Raw genomic sequence first — 15,570 nt, 5'->3', positions numbered from 1 at the left:
TATTTATCCCATTATGTCCTCTTCCTTTTTCTATATGTCAACTATTTCCTTTCATTACAAGCTTTCTCTGCTTCTACAAACGCAGATGGAGAATGCAAATACAATTCCTCACTCACTGAATTTTATTGTCTTCTAATAAGAATAAAAACCAATATCTTTGCAGACACACTGAATAAATAATAACATAGTGGCATGTATCGCTGAAACAGTCGTGGAAAGACAAAAAAAAAAAAAAATCTGAGAATTCACATTACCAGCTTAAATAGTGCTAAGAATATAAGTCATCATTTAGATCTATCAAAAAATACATCAAAAATATTTCTTAAGTATGTATGGGCGAGATGCACAGTGTATACACAATCATCATCAGGTCAGCTCAACACATCGTCATTTTGGATAAATATTCCGAAAACCGTGAGACAACCAAACACTAGGTAGATAGACAGATTGATAGATGGAGTGCAAGACAAGTTCACTACCCTTACTCACTCAGTAGTGGTTGAATGGAAATAAAAAAGCATATCAAAATCTAGTTCAACAAGCTATTATACAAAGTGATCATTATGCTTTGTAGAGTATATCATAGTGGCCAGGGCGGTACAGGAGGTGGATGATGGGCTCCCTGTCCTCGGGGAAGTCGTGGGACACCAGGCTGGCCCCCTCCCCACGGTCCAGGTACATGACCCGCACGCCCACCCCCACGGCAGCCGTCAGCGCCACAATGTGAAGGTGGTCGCACTCCCGGTACATGGGCTCAACCTCCTGTGTGGGGAAGGGGAGGATGGATTAGCTTGCTCAGTCCACTTCAGATACTCTTTCTTCAATAATAATAACAATTCGTAATAATAAGTTTTATTTTTTCACCCATCAGCAGGAAAGGAACGCAGGAGATGCCTCAGGGATTTTTATAACATTTCTTTCTATCCTTAAACTGCTTGTTACTGTAAAGAAGGAAAAAAAAAGGTCATGGGCTATTAAACACTGCTGTTAAAATAAGGTGTGCATTAGCATGTTCAGTCCACCCAAGGCATTTATATAAATTAAGGAGATAGATCATGAACTACAGAATACTCCTGTTTGGTTAGGATTAGGTTAGAAATGGGAGGGATTAGCTAGCTTAATCTACCTCGTGCAATATAGTTTTCTTGTACAGTAAAGAAGAGAGATCATAAGCTAAAGAATACTTGTTTAAAAAAGGTGAGGATTAGCTTGTTCAATCCACCTCAAGCACCTTTTTTACATCATTCTTACCTGCTTACAAAACTCCTCCACTGTCCTTCCGCCTTCGATGAAGAAGCTGAAGAATTCGGCGTTTTTCTGCAGGTGAGCGGAGATAAGGAGCCGCAGGTACACCACCAGGTAGTCTGAGGTGCCGGCATCATTGCAGACGGCCTCCACACGGTCCACGCTCCCGCTCCCCTCCAGATCACTGACAACTTCCATGAACTGCACACGAAAAGGGAGATAAAGAGATCAAGCAATTCTTTTTTTCACATCAGTTGAAACAGTTTGAGGGCATAAAAAAACAGAAACAGAAGCCCACCAACTGCAGCTCCAACAAAAAAGAGTACAGAATGGGTGGCCAAAGGTGGGAGGAAGAACTCTTTTGCTAGACATTATTTACAGGAGCATCTAACTTGCATTCAAAGGTAAAGCATGGTGTCTGCTTCCTATATAACACTCCAAGACTCTGCTGAAAGGCAAACAATTATAGATGAAGTGCTTACCATGTCATGAAAATCTTCTGTAGTGAATTTGGGGAATCCAATTTCAAACAATTCCTCTTTGCTGCTCTCAAGGTATTTCTTGAATCTGAAGGAAACAAAAGTATGAGAGAAAAGAATCTGGCATATAGAGAGTAGCAGCTACACGTCAATTAGTCTGTAGTCTGCCACTTAGAAAATCCAGCAGTCTGAATCAATACCAACAGGAAAATATAATCTCTGCTAAAAACATGAGTATGAATTCTTAACCCCTTTGGGACGCAAAAAATAATCAACTGAATTGGCCAGAACGCAAAACAAAACGCCGATTTTCATGTGGGTATTTAAAAAAAATTCATTTAACAAAATCTTTAGAGTTTTTCAAGTGCTTTCTGATGGTATATTCGGAATTTCAATTATTTCCATACTTCGCCTAGAAATCAAGGAAAACCAAAAAAATGACATTTTTTTTTCCGTCTGACAAAAAAAAAAAATAAAAAAGTTGTAGATATGAGCAAGCCAAACACAGAAATGCATAGTAATTTGGAAAAAAAAGAAGACACCTACAGGAGGTCTAGAAATCAGAGGCTGGAGTGAATTTCTGGCGGTCACGTGTACACGCGCTCGGCTTCCTTTGTCACAAGGCAGACGACAGGAGAGGAAGTTTACAGAAGACACAAGTCATGTCAGGTGTGGTGGTGGGGATGAAGGGAAGGGAGGGGGGCGGAGCGCATACCAGGGAGAAGGGTCACTGGAAAATTCCAGGCCGCCCGCCCCTCAGCCACTCCTTGTTTCCCGGCTGGCCACGTGACTCAAGGGCTCGCCTAACATCGCCACTAGTGTTTAATGTTTTTTTCTCTTCCTAACAACACGACGTGGACGAGCGCCGGTGGAAGTGGATGGCTGGGGAGAGGGTGGAGTCTCGTTTCCACCCTCCATCATGTACGTGTGTGTGTGTGATTGTGTGGCTAGGCGTATGTTTGTATGTCTACTGCGTGGGGGTTGCCAGAGAGTGTTTATCTGAGTAGGGAAGCGGTCAAGGACACTGAGAAAGCGAGGGAAATTTAAAGAAAATGGGCCATCCGCAGGCGGGACAGGCGTCCCTAAGGGGTTAATGCAGGAAATGGTATGACAAAAACAGATAGAGGTAAAAAATAGGTAGCCAAAAACTGGAATCTGATTAAAAGTTCTTCTCTGTGCAAATTTTCTATTCCCTCAACTAATTCAAACATTATTATCAAGTCTTATCAGGTCCTCTCTCTCTTCTGTCTTCCAGCTAAGTCAGGTTCAATTGCCTCACCTGAGCAGCTCGTCCCGGTGGTGGATGCAGTACTCCAGGTAGGCGAATATGAAGCCCCTCAAGAAGCAGTTGCCGTCTGGTCTTGTTCGGCGGACGTTGGAAAACTTTGGGAGAAGAGTTTTGACCTGAAAAGTATGACAAAAAAAAAGATAAAAAGGATGATACCCAAAAAAGATAAAATTACAGTAAATGTATGAATAAAAATAAGAAAAAACAAAAACAGTACTTCTTAAGCCATTTAAAAGATCAATACAGAATTTGAATGTTGTATTAATAATATTTTAGCGCTTGGTGGTCTATGTATTATGCATATGCACATGTAACCCAATGAATGAAAAATTACTACTCTGCATATATGTTTCCATCTTGACGAGAGTAATAGCAATAATATAAATAAATAAATAACAGAAATAATAATAGAAATGAATAATAATATAACAATAACAAAAATACGAATGACGATGTGTAAATAATAATGTATGTAATAATAATAAAAATAAGAAGAAGAAATAGTAACGCGGATTCCTCACTTTACTGCTGTAGACCGGATCATTTGAGTATTCCTCCTCCAGGGAACTAAGGCCATCTAGGGAGCCAACCATGGAGGTGTTGGCCTTTATCTGGAAGACAATAAAGAGTAAGATCACCTCAACCACTACTTAGGCCCAGCAGCTGCACATTCCAACACGGCAGCTTTGAAGACCCCCAAGCCAAATATTACCAATCAATAAGCAAGACTGTTTATGAGTATGACTACTTTCACTCTTTCATTATGTAATTTTAATGTGCATATTATTGTTTTACCTCTTCTGCAATTTGTTTTTCCTGTGCTTTGATGAGTTCATCTTGATTGACATCTGGAAAGTAAAAAATAAACGGTCAGTATTATGTAGCCTATGAGCTGAAAGAATCTCAGGCCCATTCAAACCCTGTATAGGCCCCCCAGACAATGCATGGAACCCCCTCCCCAGCCCATGTACTCCCAAATAATATAAAGATAACCTTTACTGCCACTTTCTATTTTTCTTCCCCTTGATAGTGTTAGTTTCGGTTCATTTGAGTGTTTTGATGCCTCGTTTGTTGTGCAGTTTAATCTGGATCTGGATCTGGATATTAATGCACAGGGCACCTGCACAGGTGCATAACACGCATGTTTGTGTTGGCTGTTGGGGGAACGGGGGAGCTGAGTGTGCAGGGGAGAGAAGTGAATCAAGTGTAATTGTTAGTGTTGGTGTGTTGTGGTGACAAGTGAGTGTGTATTTGTTTTCTGAATGAGTCTATTGTACCACAATCTAAAATCTGATGAGGGAGGCTGTTCCAGTCACATATAGTACGTAGAAAGTATGAGTGCTTGTATGCGTCAATGTTAGTATGATATGTTTGGTACCCATTAATGGATGTGTGTGTTACAAGTATGTTGACTGTTTGCATTGTGTAAGTATGTTTGTGGATCAATGTCAATGTGAGTGTTTGTGATCTTGTGCATAAGTGTAAGTCTGTGTACTTGTCTGCGTATGTGAAGAGGTTCCATGTTTATTTGTTGTTTGATGCGTGTTGTGATGCCAGGCGTTCAAGTGTAATTGTTTGTAATGAACCTAGCCACCTTGGTGTTGATTTGTTCTAACCTATCAATGTTTCTGTGTGTCAGGATCCCACACCATGAAGCAGTATTCCAGTGTTGGTCTCACAAGTGTGTCATAATATGACCATGACAATTAGATAAAGATTGCAATTTTCAATACACCAATATCTCGTTTCCTACTTAACCAACTGCTCTTTTGTTGTCATACATATATTTTCCTCTAAATTCCTTGGATACCACAGAAAAGATGAGAGATGAAAACAAGTGTGAAAATAGTCATGAAATATGTGTCCAAACTTGTGCAGCAAATGAAGTATCCTATGCACTCAACATACTATTTTATCCAGTATATTAGAAGCAGTAGTTAGCTAGATTAACCAGGCTTTGCCCCCCTCGACCCCCCTTATGCTCACTAAGACGGGTGAAGACATAAGTAACCTGCTAACAGAAGGGGGGTAGGGGGTGGGGGGGGGTGATTGGACACAGATCATGTATCGGTTATTATTCCTCTCCACAACAAATGAGGCCTTAAAACAACACTCAAATGAGGTGATGGGTTATCAAATGGAAGGGAAAATCATACGAAATAGGCAGCGGCAATAATGTAAATAAATATCGGTGAGCCCCCCCCGCCAGGCAAGGGTCCCCGCGCCCCTCCACACCCAGCCATGGCCGCCCCGGGGACTCCACCCAAGGCCTTGCGGCGCAAAACTCTGCCATCAGCTTGAGGAGGGTTGTTACTTGGGTCGTATTCGCAGGTCTTGGCCGGGTCCTGGTCCTGGGGGTTAGTCTCCATGTCTCGTCGGGGCCGCGCCTGCAGACACCTCTCTCCTCACCATGTTTACCGCGCGCCGCCCAACCCTCGGCGGCGTGGCTTCGGCTTACTACTTTTACTACTACTATTACTACTATTACTACTATTACTACTACTACTACTTTGGCTTACTACTATTACTACTTACTACTTACTACTATTACTACGATTACTACAACTATTACTACTATTACTACTACTATTACTTTACTATTACTACTTACTACTATTGCTATTGCTATTACTATTACTACTATTACTATTACTATCTTACTACTTAAACCCTTCAGCTATTCATGCAAGCAGATATAACATTAGCTCAATCGATCTCTTTCCTTAACAAACATACACAAACGAATGTATTGAACGATATCCCACAATTATTGTATGCAAATAACATGAATTTCATATAACTACACAGATTAGTAGTTTATAGCGTTATTTATCGTCCTACATTACATGGGCGGATATAACTAAGTCGAAGTCACGATCTCTCTACGTGTTCCGAACGCGCAGAGTTCGCGAAGGCAAATTTTTATCCATACATGGGGAAAAGATATGACAGGGTGACTTATATAAATAGTTATCATATCACACAACAGCTGTACAGATCTATTATTTTTCTCTGGTATTTCTTCGTCTTTATCTGAGCTTGTAAGGACAGTTTGGTGACATTTCGAGTCCGCGTTATACTCAGAATGGCAAGATTTCCCAATAGATTTCCTCATAGGTTTTGCATCACGTCAAACTAATAAGCAATTAAATACACGAATATCTAGCACTTCATCATATACATAGTAGTCACTGTAAACGTTCTAGCATCTTCTTGAACAATCAAAACAACCCATGCAGGTATTGTACGACGATCAGCAAAGTAATACGATATTCGCCGCCAGTACGGTCGCTCTCCGGAACAAAACTGTAAATCAATGAAGTATAATGCCGGAAGAGGTCTTATGGGCTGCAAACACTGAGTCTTAACGATAAATACGATGGAATAGTTTGAAAAGAAGGGACACTGCGAGCTTGATATGGACCCCGTAAAATACAACTATAGATACAGTGCCAATGGGTACGGGCAGCTATGGGCAATGGGGTCACGCACGATTTTGTGAGCGGAAGCCGAAGTGCCTGTGCCCATATTGCCTGCTTCTGCTTGCCTGCTTCTGCTTGCCTGTTGCCCCTCCGTGAGCCTGGATAATCTGTACTTTGCTCAGAGGACGACTATATAGCTAATTATTATTATTATTATTATTATTATTATTATTATTATTATTATTATTATTATTATTATTATTATTATTATTATTTTTCCAATCGAAATTAACATCTCTATTGGCCATTAATATATATACTCTTTTATAGGGGCCGTGATTAGTGGGCTCTTTTCTTTGTTATTTTCTTGAGCTGCTTCCCTTATTATCAAAACAAAATATAAAACTTATTCGTACGACACTTTTACAAGCCGGCGAGTGAGTCACGCAAGAAAGGCAGCAAGAGGAGGAAGAGGAAGCTTCAAGAGGGCGGCGTTGCGAGGTGTCCCGTGGCTGTCATCTGCCTGTGAATCGCCTTGTATCTCCCCATCCGCCGCTTCCACCTCGCCCTCCACGCCATTAATAAATCCCCGCCGCCTTAAATATCCATAATGGCGACCAAGGCTGCCTTCAGGACCGCCAAGGGCATGAGTAAGAGTGAATTTAAGGACAAGGAGAAGCCAGCTCAGATCCGCTCCAGCAATATAGTGGCGGCCAAAGGTATTTATTTATTTATTTATTCACAAAACCACAAGGAAAATAACGTTGATATAAACCTCACGTGATATACAGTCTATGATATTTTTTCCCTTTATTGTGTTAACTGGTTTAATAAATAGATTACATTTATTATTTCCTAACTCATGGCTGACTAATTTTTCGCTATTTTGATGATATATAAACTTTAAGACATGTTTTATGATCTTTTAATGGAGAATAATCAAGTTTTCATCCTTAGCAATACATAAAATACCTAATTAATGGACGTAATCAAGAAAACCAATATATTTTAACTCATTTTCGATCGCCTGCCGGCTATATTTAGTCTCCTTTTTTTTTTTTTTTTCTCGTGTATAAGATGACGTAGGGGTGGCAGGGTGTGTGTATAGGGTGTAAGGGGTGAAGGGTGCAGGGTGGGTGGGTGTCATGGTTCCTTGAATGGGTGTGGGCTGGTTGACAGGGTGACTTTCTTTCCTTTGTCTTTCCCATATAAGGTTAAACAGGGTGCAAGGGTATGGATGGGACAGTGAGGGTGTGTAGGGTGAAAGATGTAAACAGGCTGGGTGTGGGTGCTGGCAGGGTGGGTGTCATGCTTCCTTGAATGGGTGTGGGTGGGTTGGCAGGGTGGTCCCATATAAGGTTAAACAGGGTGGAAGGGTGTGTGATAGGGTGCAGGTGAGACAATGAGGGTGTGTAGGGTGAAAGGTGTATAAAGACTTGGTGTGGATACTGGATAGGTGGATTGGCAGACTCCTTTTTTTTTTTTTTTTTTTTTTTTTTTATTAATGTATGGTAATATAAGGTTAACTATCATGACAGGGTGGATGGTAGGGTGTGGGGGTGGTGTAGTGCATAGGGTGGAATGGTGAAGGGAAGGGTGCTTGCAGGGTGGGTGTGGATATGTGGAAGGGTTGACAGGGTGACTCATACCTCCACACCTGCTCCCTAAAACTGACCCAGGTGAATCAGTTTTAAAAGTTAACCTCATTAGTCATCTTCCCTCTGATACCTGGTGTTAAAAGGTGTGTATTAGCCTGTTCAATGGCCTAAATAAGTGAATAAGTAATACTTGTTAGATAATGAGGTTGATTATTTTTTTTTTTTTTTTTTTTTTTTGACATGCCGATATATTCATTAACACAGATGAATGATGGTTGAAAGTCTACCTGATTATGTGCCTTCCTTTTGTCATGTGGCCACAATAAGTGAATTAGTTTCAGGTAAAGATAGGTAAAGCTGATATCTCTCTCCTACTTAACTAACTGCTGTTCTTTTGTCATATTTAACCTGGTAGCAGCCACGGGCCAAATTTGTGGCTTTACCATGTACCAGCGACGGGCCAAATTTGTGGCTTTATTGTGAACCAGTGACGGGCCAAATTTTTGCCTTGATATAAACCCCCAAAATAGATGATGCATAAACTGATCACAAATGCATTGATATATATTATGAAATGGTTTGCCTGAGTGATGATTTTTTCTCATTTATCTCACCTTTAAGAAACATGATCACCGCAGTTACTGGGTTAACTTTGCTTAGCTTGTTTTGTTTTTTACACTCTTTCCTGCAGTTTTCTAAGGGGTTTGAAGGTTAGTAGAAGACATATCTGACAATACAAGATGACATTTCATTAGGTCCCAGTTTTTTGTACGATTTTAATCAGAAATCCCAAAGCTAAATCATAAATTTCTCCATCTGTCACAAAATCGCCATCTTGTCTAACTAAACTAACAAGGAACATACGTCAGGAGGTGCGTTACTTCACTCACCCATTGCTTACACTCCTGATGGTCCCTCTGATGAAGCCTCCATGCATCCTTCCTCCCTATCCCCCCTTCCCATCTCTGTCTGATTTCATTGGATTCTAGAATTTTCACACAATTTTTATTCCAAAACCCTAACTAACACACAAACAACCTCCTGTAGCTGTCGCCGATGCCATCAAAACATCTTTGGGGCCACGGGGGATGGACAAGATGATCCAGGATGGCAAAGGGGAGGTCACCATCACAAATGACGGGGCAACCATCCTGAAGCAGATGAAGGTCCTGCACCCCGCCGCCAAGATGCTGGTCGAGCTCTCCCAGGCCCAGGACGCTGAGGCTGGGGACGGCACCACCAGCGTTGTTATCCTGGCTGGTGAGTGTATGCGGGGTGAGGGGCAGGGCAGAGGGCAACAAGGGAAGGGTATGGTAAAATATGATCAATACATACAAGAAAAGGTTAGATAAATTTATTCACAGTCAGGTTTTGTATGGTTAGTTTTTTAGGAGGCGCCTTGTATGGGCCTACCAACCTCTTGCAAGTTCCTTATGTTCTTAAGTTTAAATTTCACTTACTGGAAAACCTATTAGTTATAATTTATTGAAACAAGAAATTTTGAGTTCCCCCAGAAAACAGTGATTTTAGCTGAAGTATAAATGGATTAGTCAGAATACAGATAGCGATTGATATGCATTGTTTATCCAGAAATAGTTCTTTTATTTATTTATTAGCATGATTATTATTTATTTTTTTATACATCTTAGCATAATTTTTCATAGTTTTATTTCCGTAATATAGATCCATACTACTTTAATGTTTGTGTACTGCCAAACATAACCAATTTTGAGATGGAATTAGGTACTGATATTGCCCTTACTGTGGCTCCCAAAGAGTGGATCACTATGGTGGTTGTGGGTGTTCTTATCTAACCATTAATACAATATCCATTCACTCAGGCGCCATGCTGGAAACCTCCCAGAAGCTGCTGACCAAAGGCTTCCACCCGGCCGCGATCTCAGACTCGCTGCTCCACTTCTCCGCTAAGGCCGTGGAGGTGCTGGAGTCCATGGCCATCCCTGTGGATCTCACCGACAACGCCTCCCTGCTGAAGAGCGCAAACACTGCCCTCAACTCAAAGGTAATCCACGTGTTTTTCTGTCCTGATATCTGGTGGGTGGGTGTTTGTGTCCTTTATTTTTTTTGCCGGAAAGAAAGGGTCATTTGTCTTCCTGTTTTTTTTTTCTCTTGTTATCCAAAATTTGTGTACCTATTTATTTTTCTTTTATTGTCTAAGTCCCTTAATTTCCTCTTTTTCTTTCTTTTTTCTCTATTTATCCAATGTTTATGTGTTCCTGTTGTAATCATTCACTGTCTGGGTTTCATATCTTCCCCTTTTTCTCCTTTTCTTCTTTCATGTCCAGAACTTACGAATCATCTCTTAAATTTCCTTGCTGTTCATGAGCACTGACATATTCCTCCTTTATTTCCTCTTCTCTCTTCCTTATCCAAACCTTACAACTGTCGCTTATTTTTCCAGGTGGTTCACAAGCATTCTGTCATATTCCTCATTTTTTGTCTTTTATTCACTATCCAAAATTTATGTATCATGTTTCTAATTTCCCAGGTGGTTCATGAGCACTCCGGCATGCTGGCCCCCATGGCAGTTGACGCTGTCCTGAAGATCATCGACCCCAACAAGGACACCAACGTGGACCTCAAGGACATCCACATCATCAAGAAGCTCGGCGAGACGGTGGAGGACTCCCAGCTTGTGGACGGCATCGTGTTCACCCAGAAGTCTCAGGGTGTTGGTGGCCCCAGCAAGATGGAGAAGGCAAAGATTGGTCTCATACAGTTCTGTATCTCCCCACCAAAGACTGATGTGAGTTCTTATTGCTTTATTATGCGATTTACCTCACGATTTACTGTATGATTTGGCTACGTTCCTGGGAATGCGATCATGAAGCAAATTGATAGTATAACGCACTTGAGGTTTAAGTAATGGAGATGCGTTCGAAGTTGAAACAGGTGAAATAATACTTTAATTCCCCTCTTTAAACCCCACTCATCATCCTTGCGTATATTTGTATTTTTTATTTTACGTTATTTTATCGGAAACGCTCCATTACTTCCTTCACTACAGGTTCTTCCTTTTCCTCTTCATCCTCCTCTTTTCTTTGTCCTCTTCTTCCTCTTCTTAGTTTCATGTTCTATTTCTAGTGGCATTGCAGACTCCTTTTTATTTCTTTATTTTATTTAATCGGCAAAGCACCATTACCTCACTACAAGTTCTTCCTCTTCTTTTTCATCCTCCTCTTCTCTTTTTCCTCTTCTTCCTCTTCTTAGTTTTGTGTTCCTTTTCTTGTGGTCTTGCAGACTCCTTTTTATTTCTTTATTTTATTTTATCGGCAAAGCACCATTACCTCACTACAAGTTCTCCCGTTGCCTGCTTACAGATGGACAACACTGTGCTGATCCGAGACTACGCTGCCATGGACCGAGTGCTGCGCGAGGAACGGCAGTACATCCTCAACATCACCAAGAAGATCAAGGCCGCCGGATGCAATGTTCTCCTCATCCAGAAGTCCATCCTCAGGTAAGCTGGTGAGATGGGTGACTTGGTGGTGGTGTGAGGGTTGGTTAGCTTTTTTTTTTATGGTGGTTCATGTTCTGTTATTCTTTTGTTTTTATTTTTTCTTTGTTTCTCTCCTTTTCTTCAACTAATTTTCCTTTATCTTATTTTTCATTTTATTTTAACTTTTTTCTTTCTTCTGCTTTTACATCTATTGCTTCTTGTTCTCCTTTTTTTTGCTCCTGTTCTTCTCTTGCTTTTCCTTTTTCCTTTCTCTTCTTTGACACTTTCTTTTTTTTCCTCTTTTCTTCTTTCTTTTTCTTTTACTACCCCTTCTTTTTTAATTACTTTTGTGTCATTTGACTCATTTTTCTTTTTCTACTTCTTTTTATTATTATTACTATTATTATCATTTTGTATCTATATTTGTCATACTTTGTCTTTCTCATCTGTTTTTATAAGGAGTAGGTTTGGGTAGTCAAGGTCATCTTACCCCATACAACACCTTACCCTGATGCTATATTACTCCCTTACAGAGATGCCGTCAGTGACTTGGGCCTGCATCTCTTAGCCAAGCAGAAGATCATGGTCGTGAAGGACATTGAACGTGAGGACATCGAGTTTGTGTGCAAGACCCTCGGCTGCCGGCCCGTCGCATCGCTTGACCACTTCACACCCGAGGCTCTGGGCACGGCGGAACTGTCGGAGGAGATCCAGGCCGGCTCGAGCAAGTTTGTTAAAATCACCGGAGTCCAGAACCCAGGCCGAACCGTCTCCATCCTTCTCCGGGGCAGTAATAGGCAGGTGAGGAATAATTTACTTTTTTTCTAGTGTTTTTTCATTTTATTATTTTTTTTTATAGTAAAGGAAACAGTTCAAGGGCAAAAAAAAAAGGAAACAATGATGAAAAAAATCACATTCTATGCAGCAAACATGTCTTAAGAAATGTTTGCTGTGGTTTATAAAGCATACATAAAGTCTGGTTAAAAAGGAAGAAAACAGCAAGGTCTGGGAGGCAGTGGCATCCTCCCAGCTGAATGGCAATGTTCCCATTCTCCTGTCTTGGGGTCAGCTTCAAGAGGAGAGCATCAAGACATCTCTCCACTTAAATTTAACCTCTCTTCTGGCCTCTTTTTTTTTCATTTATTTATTTATTTATTATTATTATTCTGTTGTTGTTGTTGGAGCAGTGTTTAGTGGGCCTTTATGTTCCTGTTTATTTATTTTTTGCCCTTGAGCTGCCTCCTTGCTGTAAAAAAAATATATATTGTTGACTCCACAAATAGCGGAAACACGTAATTGACTCAGAAACACATTCACGCACCCTCATACAAGCAGAACACTCTTATGAAGGTCGCGGCATTTGTACAATTTTGCCGGACTGGACCAATAGTTTTTAAGATCGCATTTATTCGCTTCGGTCGGTGAAAGTCAAAAACATTCTAGGTGCTGGAGGAAGCCGACCGCTCGCTGCATGACGCTCTCTGTGTCATCCGCTGTCTTGTGAAGAAGCGTTTCCTCATCCCCGGTGGCGGCGCTCCGGAGGCTGAGCTCTCCGTCAAGCTCACACAATTTGCACACACCTTGAAGGGCATGGACGCTTACTGCTTCAGGTGGGTGCAAGTTCGACAGGTGTTCACTGCTATTTCAATCACCGAGGGGGATTTGATAAGTGTTAAGGGCCACTGCTAGAAGGAAGGATCTGGGGGAAGAGAGGGAGAGGGAATGAAAGAGGAAGGCAGGGTGGAAGAGTGTGAGAGAGAGTGATGTTAGTAAATATGAATAGTTGTTAAAAGCAGTCTTCCCTTCCGCTGTAGTAAAATTCGGAGCGTGAAGGAACCCAGGAACATCAAAAGTAACGTCCACTTGTAATTCTTGTGATAGGGGTGAATAACAGAGGAAAAGGGAGAGTAGAGAGTGGATAAGAGTAGAAAGGAGAGTGATAGTAGAGGAAGAGCAGGAGTAGAATAGAGTGAACATTGGAACATTGAAAGTAACATCAACCTTAATTTCTTGGAATACGGAAGGAATAGGGAAATAAGAGGAAGAGTAGAGTGCAAAACTAATGTGATAAAATTAGCTAAATGTGTGTGTTTCATCCTCGGAGAAATAGGGATCTCATACGAACCTTAGAACCAAAAGTAACCTCTACCACTGCATTGTATGAACCTTAGATCCATAAGTAACTTTGTCCCCTTCTTGCAGAGCCTTCGCCGAGTCGCTTGAGGTCATCCCGGCCATCCTGTCCGAGAACGCTGGTTTGAGCCCAATCTCCACAGTGACTGAGCTGAGGAACAGACATGCTCGAGGGGAGACACACGCTGGGATCAACGTTCGCAAGGTACTTATTTTTTTTGCCCTGTTTATTATTTCCCTTTGGTTGGGTTTGGTTTGGTTTGGGTGGATTAACCCATTAGCTGCAGGGATCATGTTTCTTAATGGTCCCTCCAAGCGAGAAAAATGAGAAAAAATCATCACTCACACAAACCATTTCGTAATATATATCAAAGCATTTGTGATCAGTTTATGTATCATCTATTTTTTTGGGGTTTATATCATGGCACAAATTTGGCCCGTCGTTGCTACATGGTAAAGCCACAAATTTGGCCCGTCGCTGCTACCGGGTTAAGGGCTCTGTACGTCAAGTGAAGGACGGCATAGGGGTGAAATATGGCTCGGAAGGTGATTGTTTTCTGCCCTATCATTCACTTCCCTTTGGTTAGCTCCATATGTATGCTAAATCTTGGGTGGATTATGTTTTTATTTTTATTTTTATCAAGTGAAGAACAGCATAGGGATGAAATATAGCTCGGAACGTGATTGTTTTCTGCCTTGTCAATCACTTCCCTTTGGTTGGCTCCATACGTATGCTAAATCTTGGGTGGATTAATGGCCTTGTTGATCAAGTGAAGAACAGCATAGGAGTGAAATATATTCCGAATGTGAGAGCCTAAAGAGTCTGAGAATACGTAAATAACATGAACACGACATGACCTGGAGTGCTCACTATTTTCGTTACGTCCTCAGGGAAGCATCAGCAACATCATCGACGAGAACGTGCTGCAGCCTCTCCTTGTCTCTACCTCCGCCATCACACTTGCGGCTGAGTGCGTTCGTTCCATCCTCAAGATCGACGACATCGTAAGTATTTAACCGCATTGTGTAGAGGGGATGTGATAGACCTTGTTACCCCTCCCTCTCTACCCCCACACCCTTCTTTTTTTTCCTTTTTTCTTTTACTTTACCGTCACTGTATGAGTTTGTATATCGAGAGGACTCTGTTTGGGTCTATAAGTTTTTTGTTTTACCCTTCATGCCCTTATATAAATCTCAATAATGATAATAGTGATAATAGTAGATAGGGACATTTTGTTTGGTATACAGGCTGATTATGATGATGATAATGATGGCAGTGACTCCTCCTCCTCCTTCATTTATAGTCCATCTTCCATTCTTGGGGTCAGGCTTTCGATGATCCTCCTCCATCTTGCTTGGTCCAGTGCTAATCCTTCCTTTATGTCTGACACTTCTAAGTCTTGTTGCACTCTCCTCTGTATCTCTTTCACCCTCTGTCTCTAATCACATGTCAGAACCATTGCAACCTTCTCTGTATCTCTCACCCTCTGTCTCACTCTCCTATGTACCTCTACCAATCCATATCTCTTAGCCACTTCCTCACTGGGCTAACCTTCTCATTACCTTTCCTATTCCATTCCTTATTCCTATTTTCCTATTCCATTACCTTCACTATTTCCTGCATCTCCCACAAAAGGACTTCGGCGCCAGTAACAGGGATTTTCTTTCTTTTTTCAGGTCAATGTCATCCGCTAGTCTTGTTCTACGCACCAAACAATACCCAGGAACAAGTTTTTATCTCTGGTTCACTAATGCTCGTCTTAATCTCAACACAAGTGCTTTTTCATGTGCATAACTCACAAATGAAATAAAAATAGTAATAACCAGGATTTTTTTATTTGTTCATTGTTGTACCCTTACTGTGTTGTCTCGTTCCAGTGTTCTCTCTTTCCTCCTCTCTTTTCTCCTGTTCCTGTTTCTTTCCCTTGCTATTTTCTCTCCTTTT

General features: G+C 41.2%; 2 protein-coding genes across 2 annotated transcripts; one reads left to right on the top strand and one right to left on the bottom strand.

Moving 5' to 3' along the window:
* Positions 1-79: 79 nt before the first annotated feature.
* LOC126999793 (ubiquitin thioesterase otubain-like) lies at positions 80-5,482 on the bottom strand. Its single transcript, XM_050862708.1, has 7 exons — positions 5,327-5,482; positions 3,808-3,860; positions 3,534-3,623; positions 3,004-3,128; positions 1,728-1,812; positions 1,252-1,446; positions 80-762 (listed from the first exon to the last, which is right to left on the bottom strand). Exons 1-7 carry the CDS (start codon positions 5,379-5,381, stop codon positions 562-564), a joined length of 804 nt encoding a protein of 267 aa, XP_050718665.1. The 5' UTR covers positions 5,382-5,482; the 3' UTR covers positions 80-561.
* A 1,415-nt stretch (positions 5,483-6,897) lies between these two features.
* LOC126999790 (T-complex protein 1 subunit delta-like) lies at positions 6,898-15,451 on the top strand. Its single transcript, XM_050862705.1, has 10 exons — positions 6,898-7,153; positions 9,080-9,292; positions 9,874-10,055; positions 10,542-10,799; positions 11,374-11,513; positions 12,026-12,293; positions 12,936-13,102; positions 13,695-13,830; positions 14,517-14,630; positions 15,303-15,451. Exons 1-10 carry the CDS (start codon positions 7,045-7,047, stop codon positions 15,318-15,320), a joined length of 1,605 nt encoding a protein of 534 aa, XP_050718662.1. The 5' UTR covers positions 6,898-7,044; the 3' UTR covers positions 15,321-15,451.
* Positions 15,452-15,570: the final 119 nt, after the last annotated feature.

The sequence above is a fragment of the Eriocheir sinensis genome, chromosome 17 (assembly GCF_024679095.1).
Source record: "Eriocheir sinensis breed Jianghai 21 chromosome 17, ASM2467909v1, whole genome shotgun sequence".
Classification (NCBI taxonomy): Eukaryota; Metazoa; Arthropoda; class Malacostraca; order Decapoda; family Varunidae; genus Eriocheir; species Eriocheir sinensis.
Note: the sequence above shows the minus strand (reverse complement) of the source record. Positions and strands in the feature narration are given on the sequence as shown.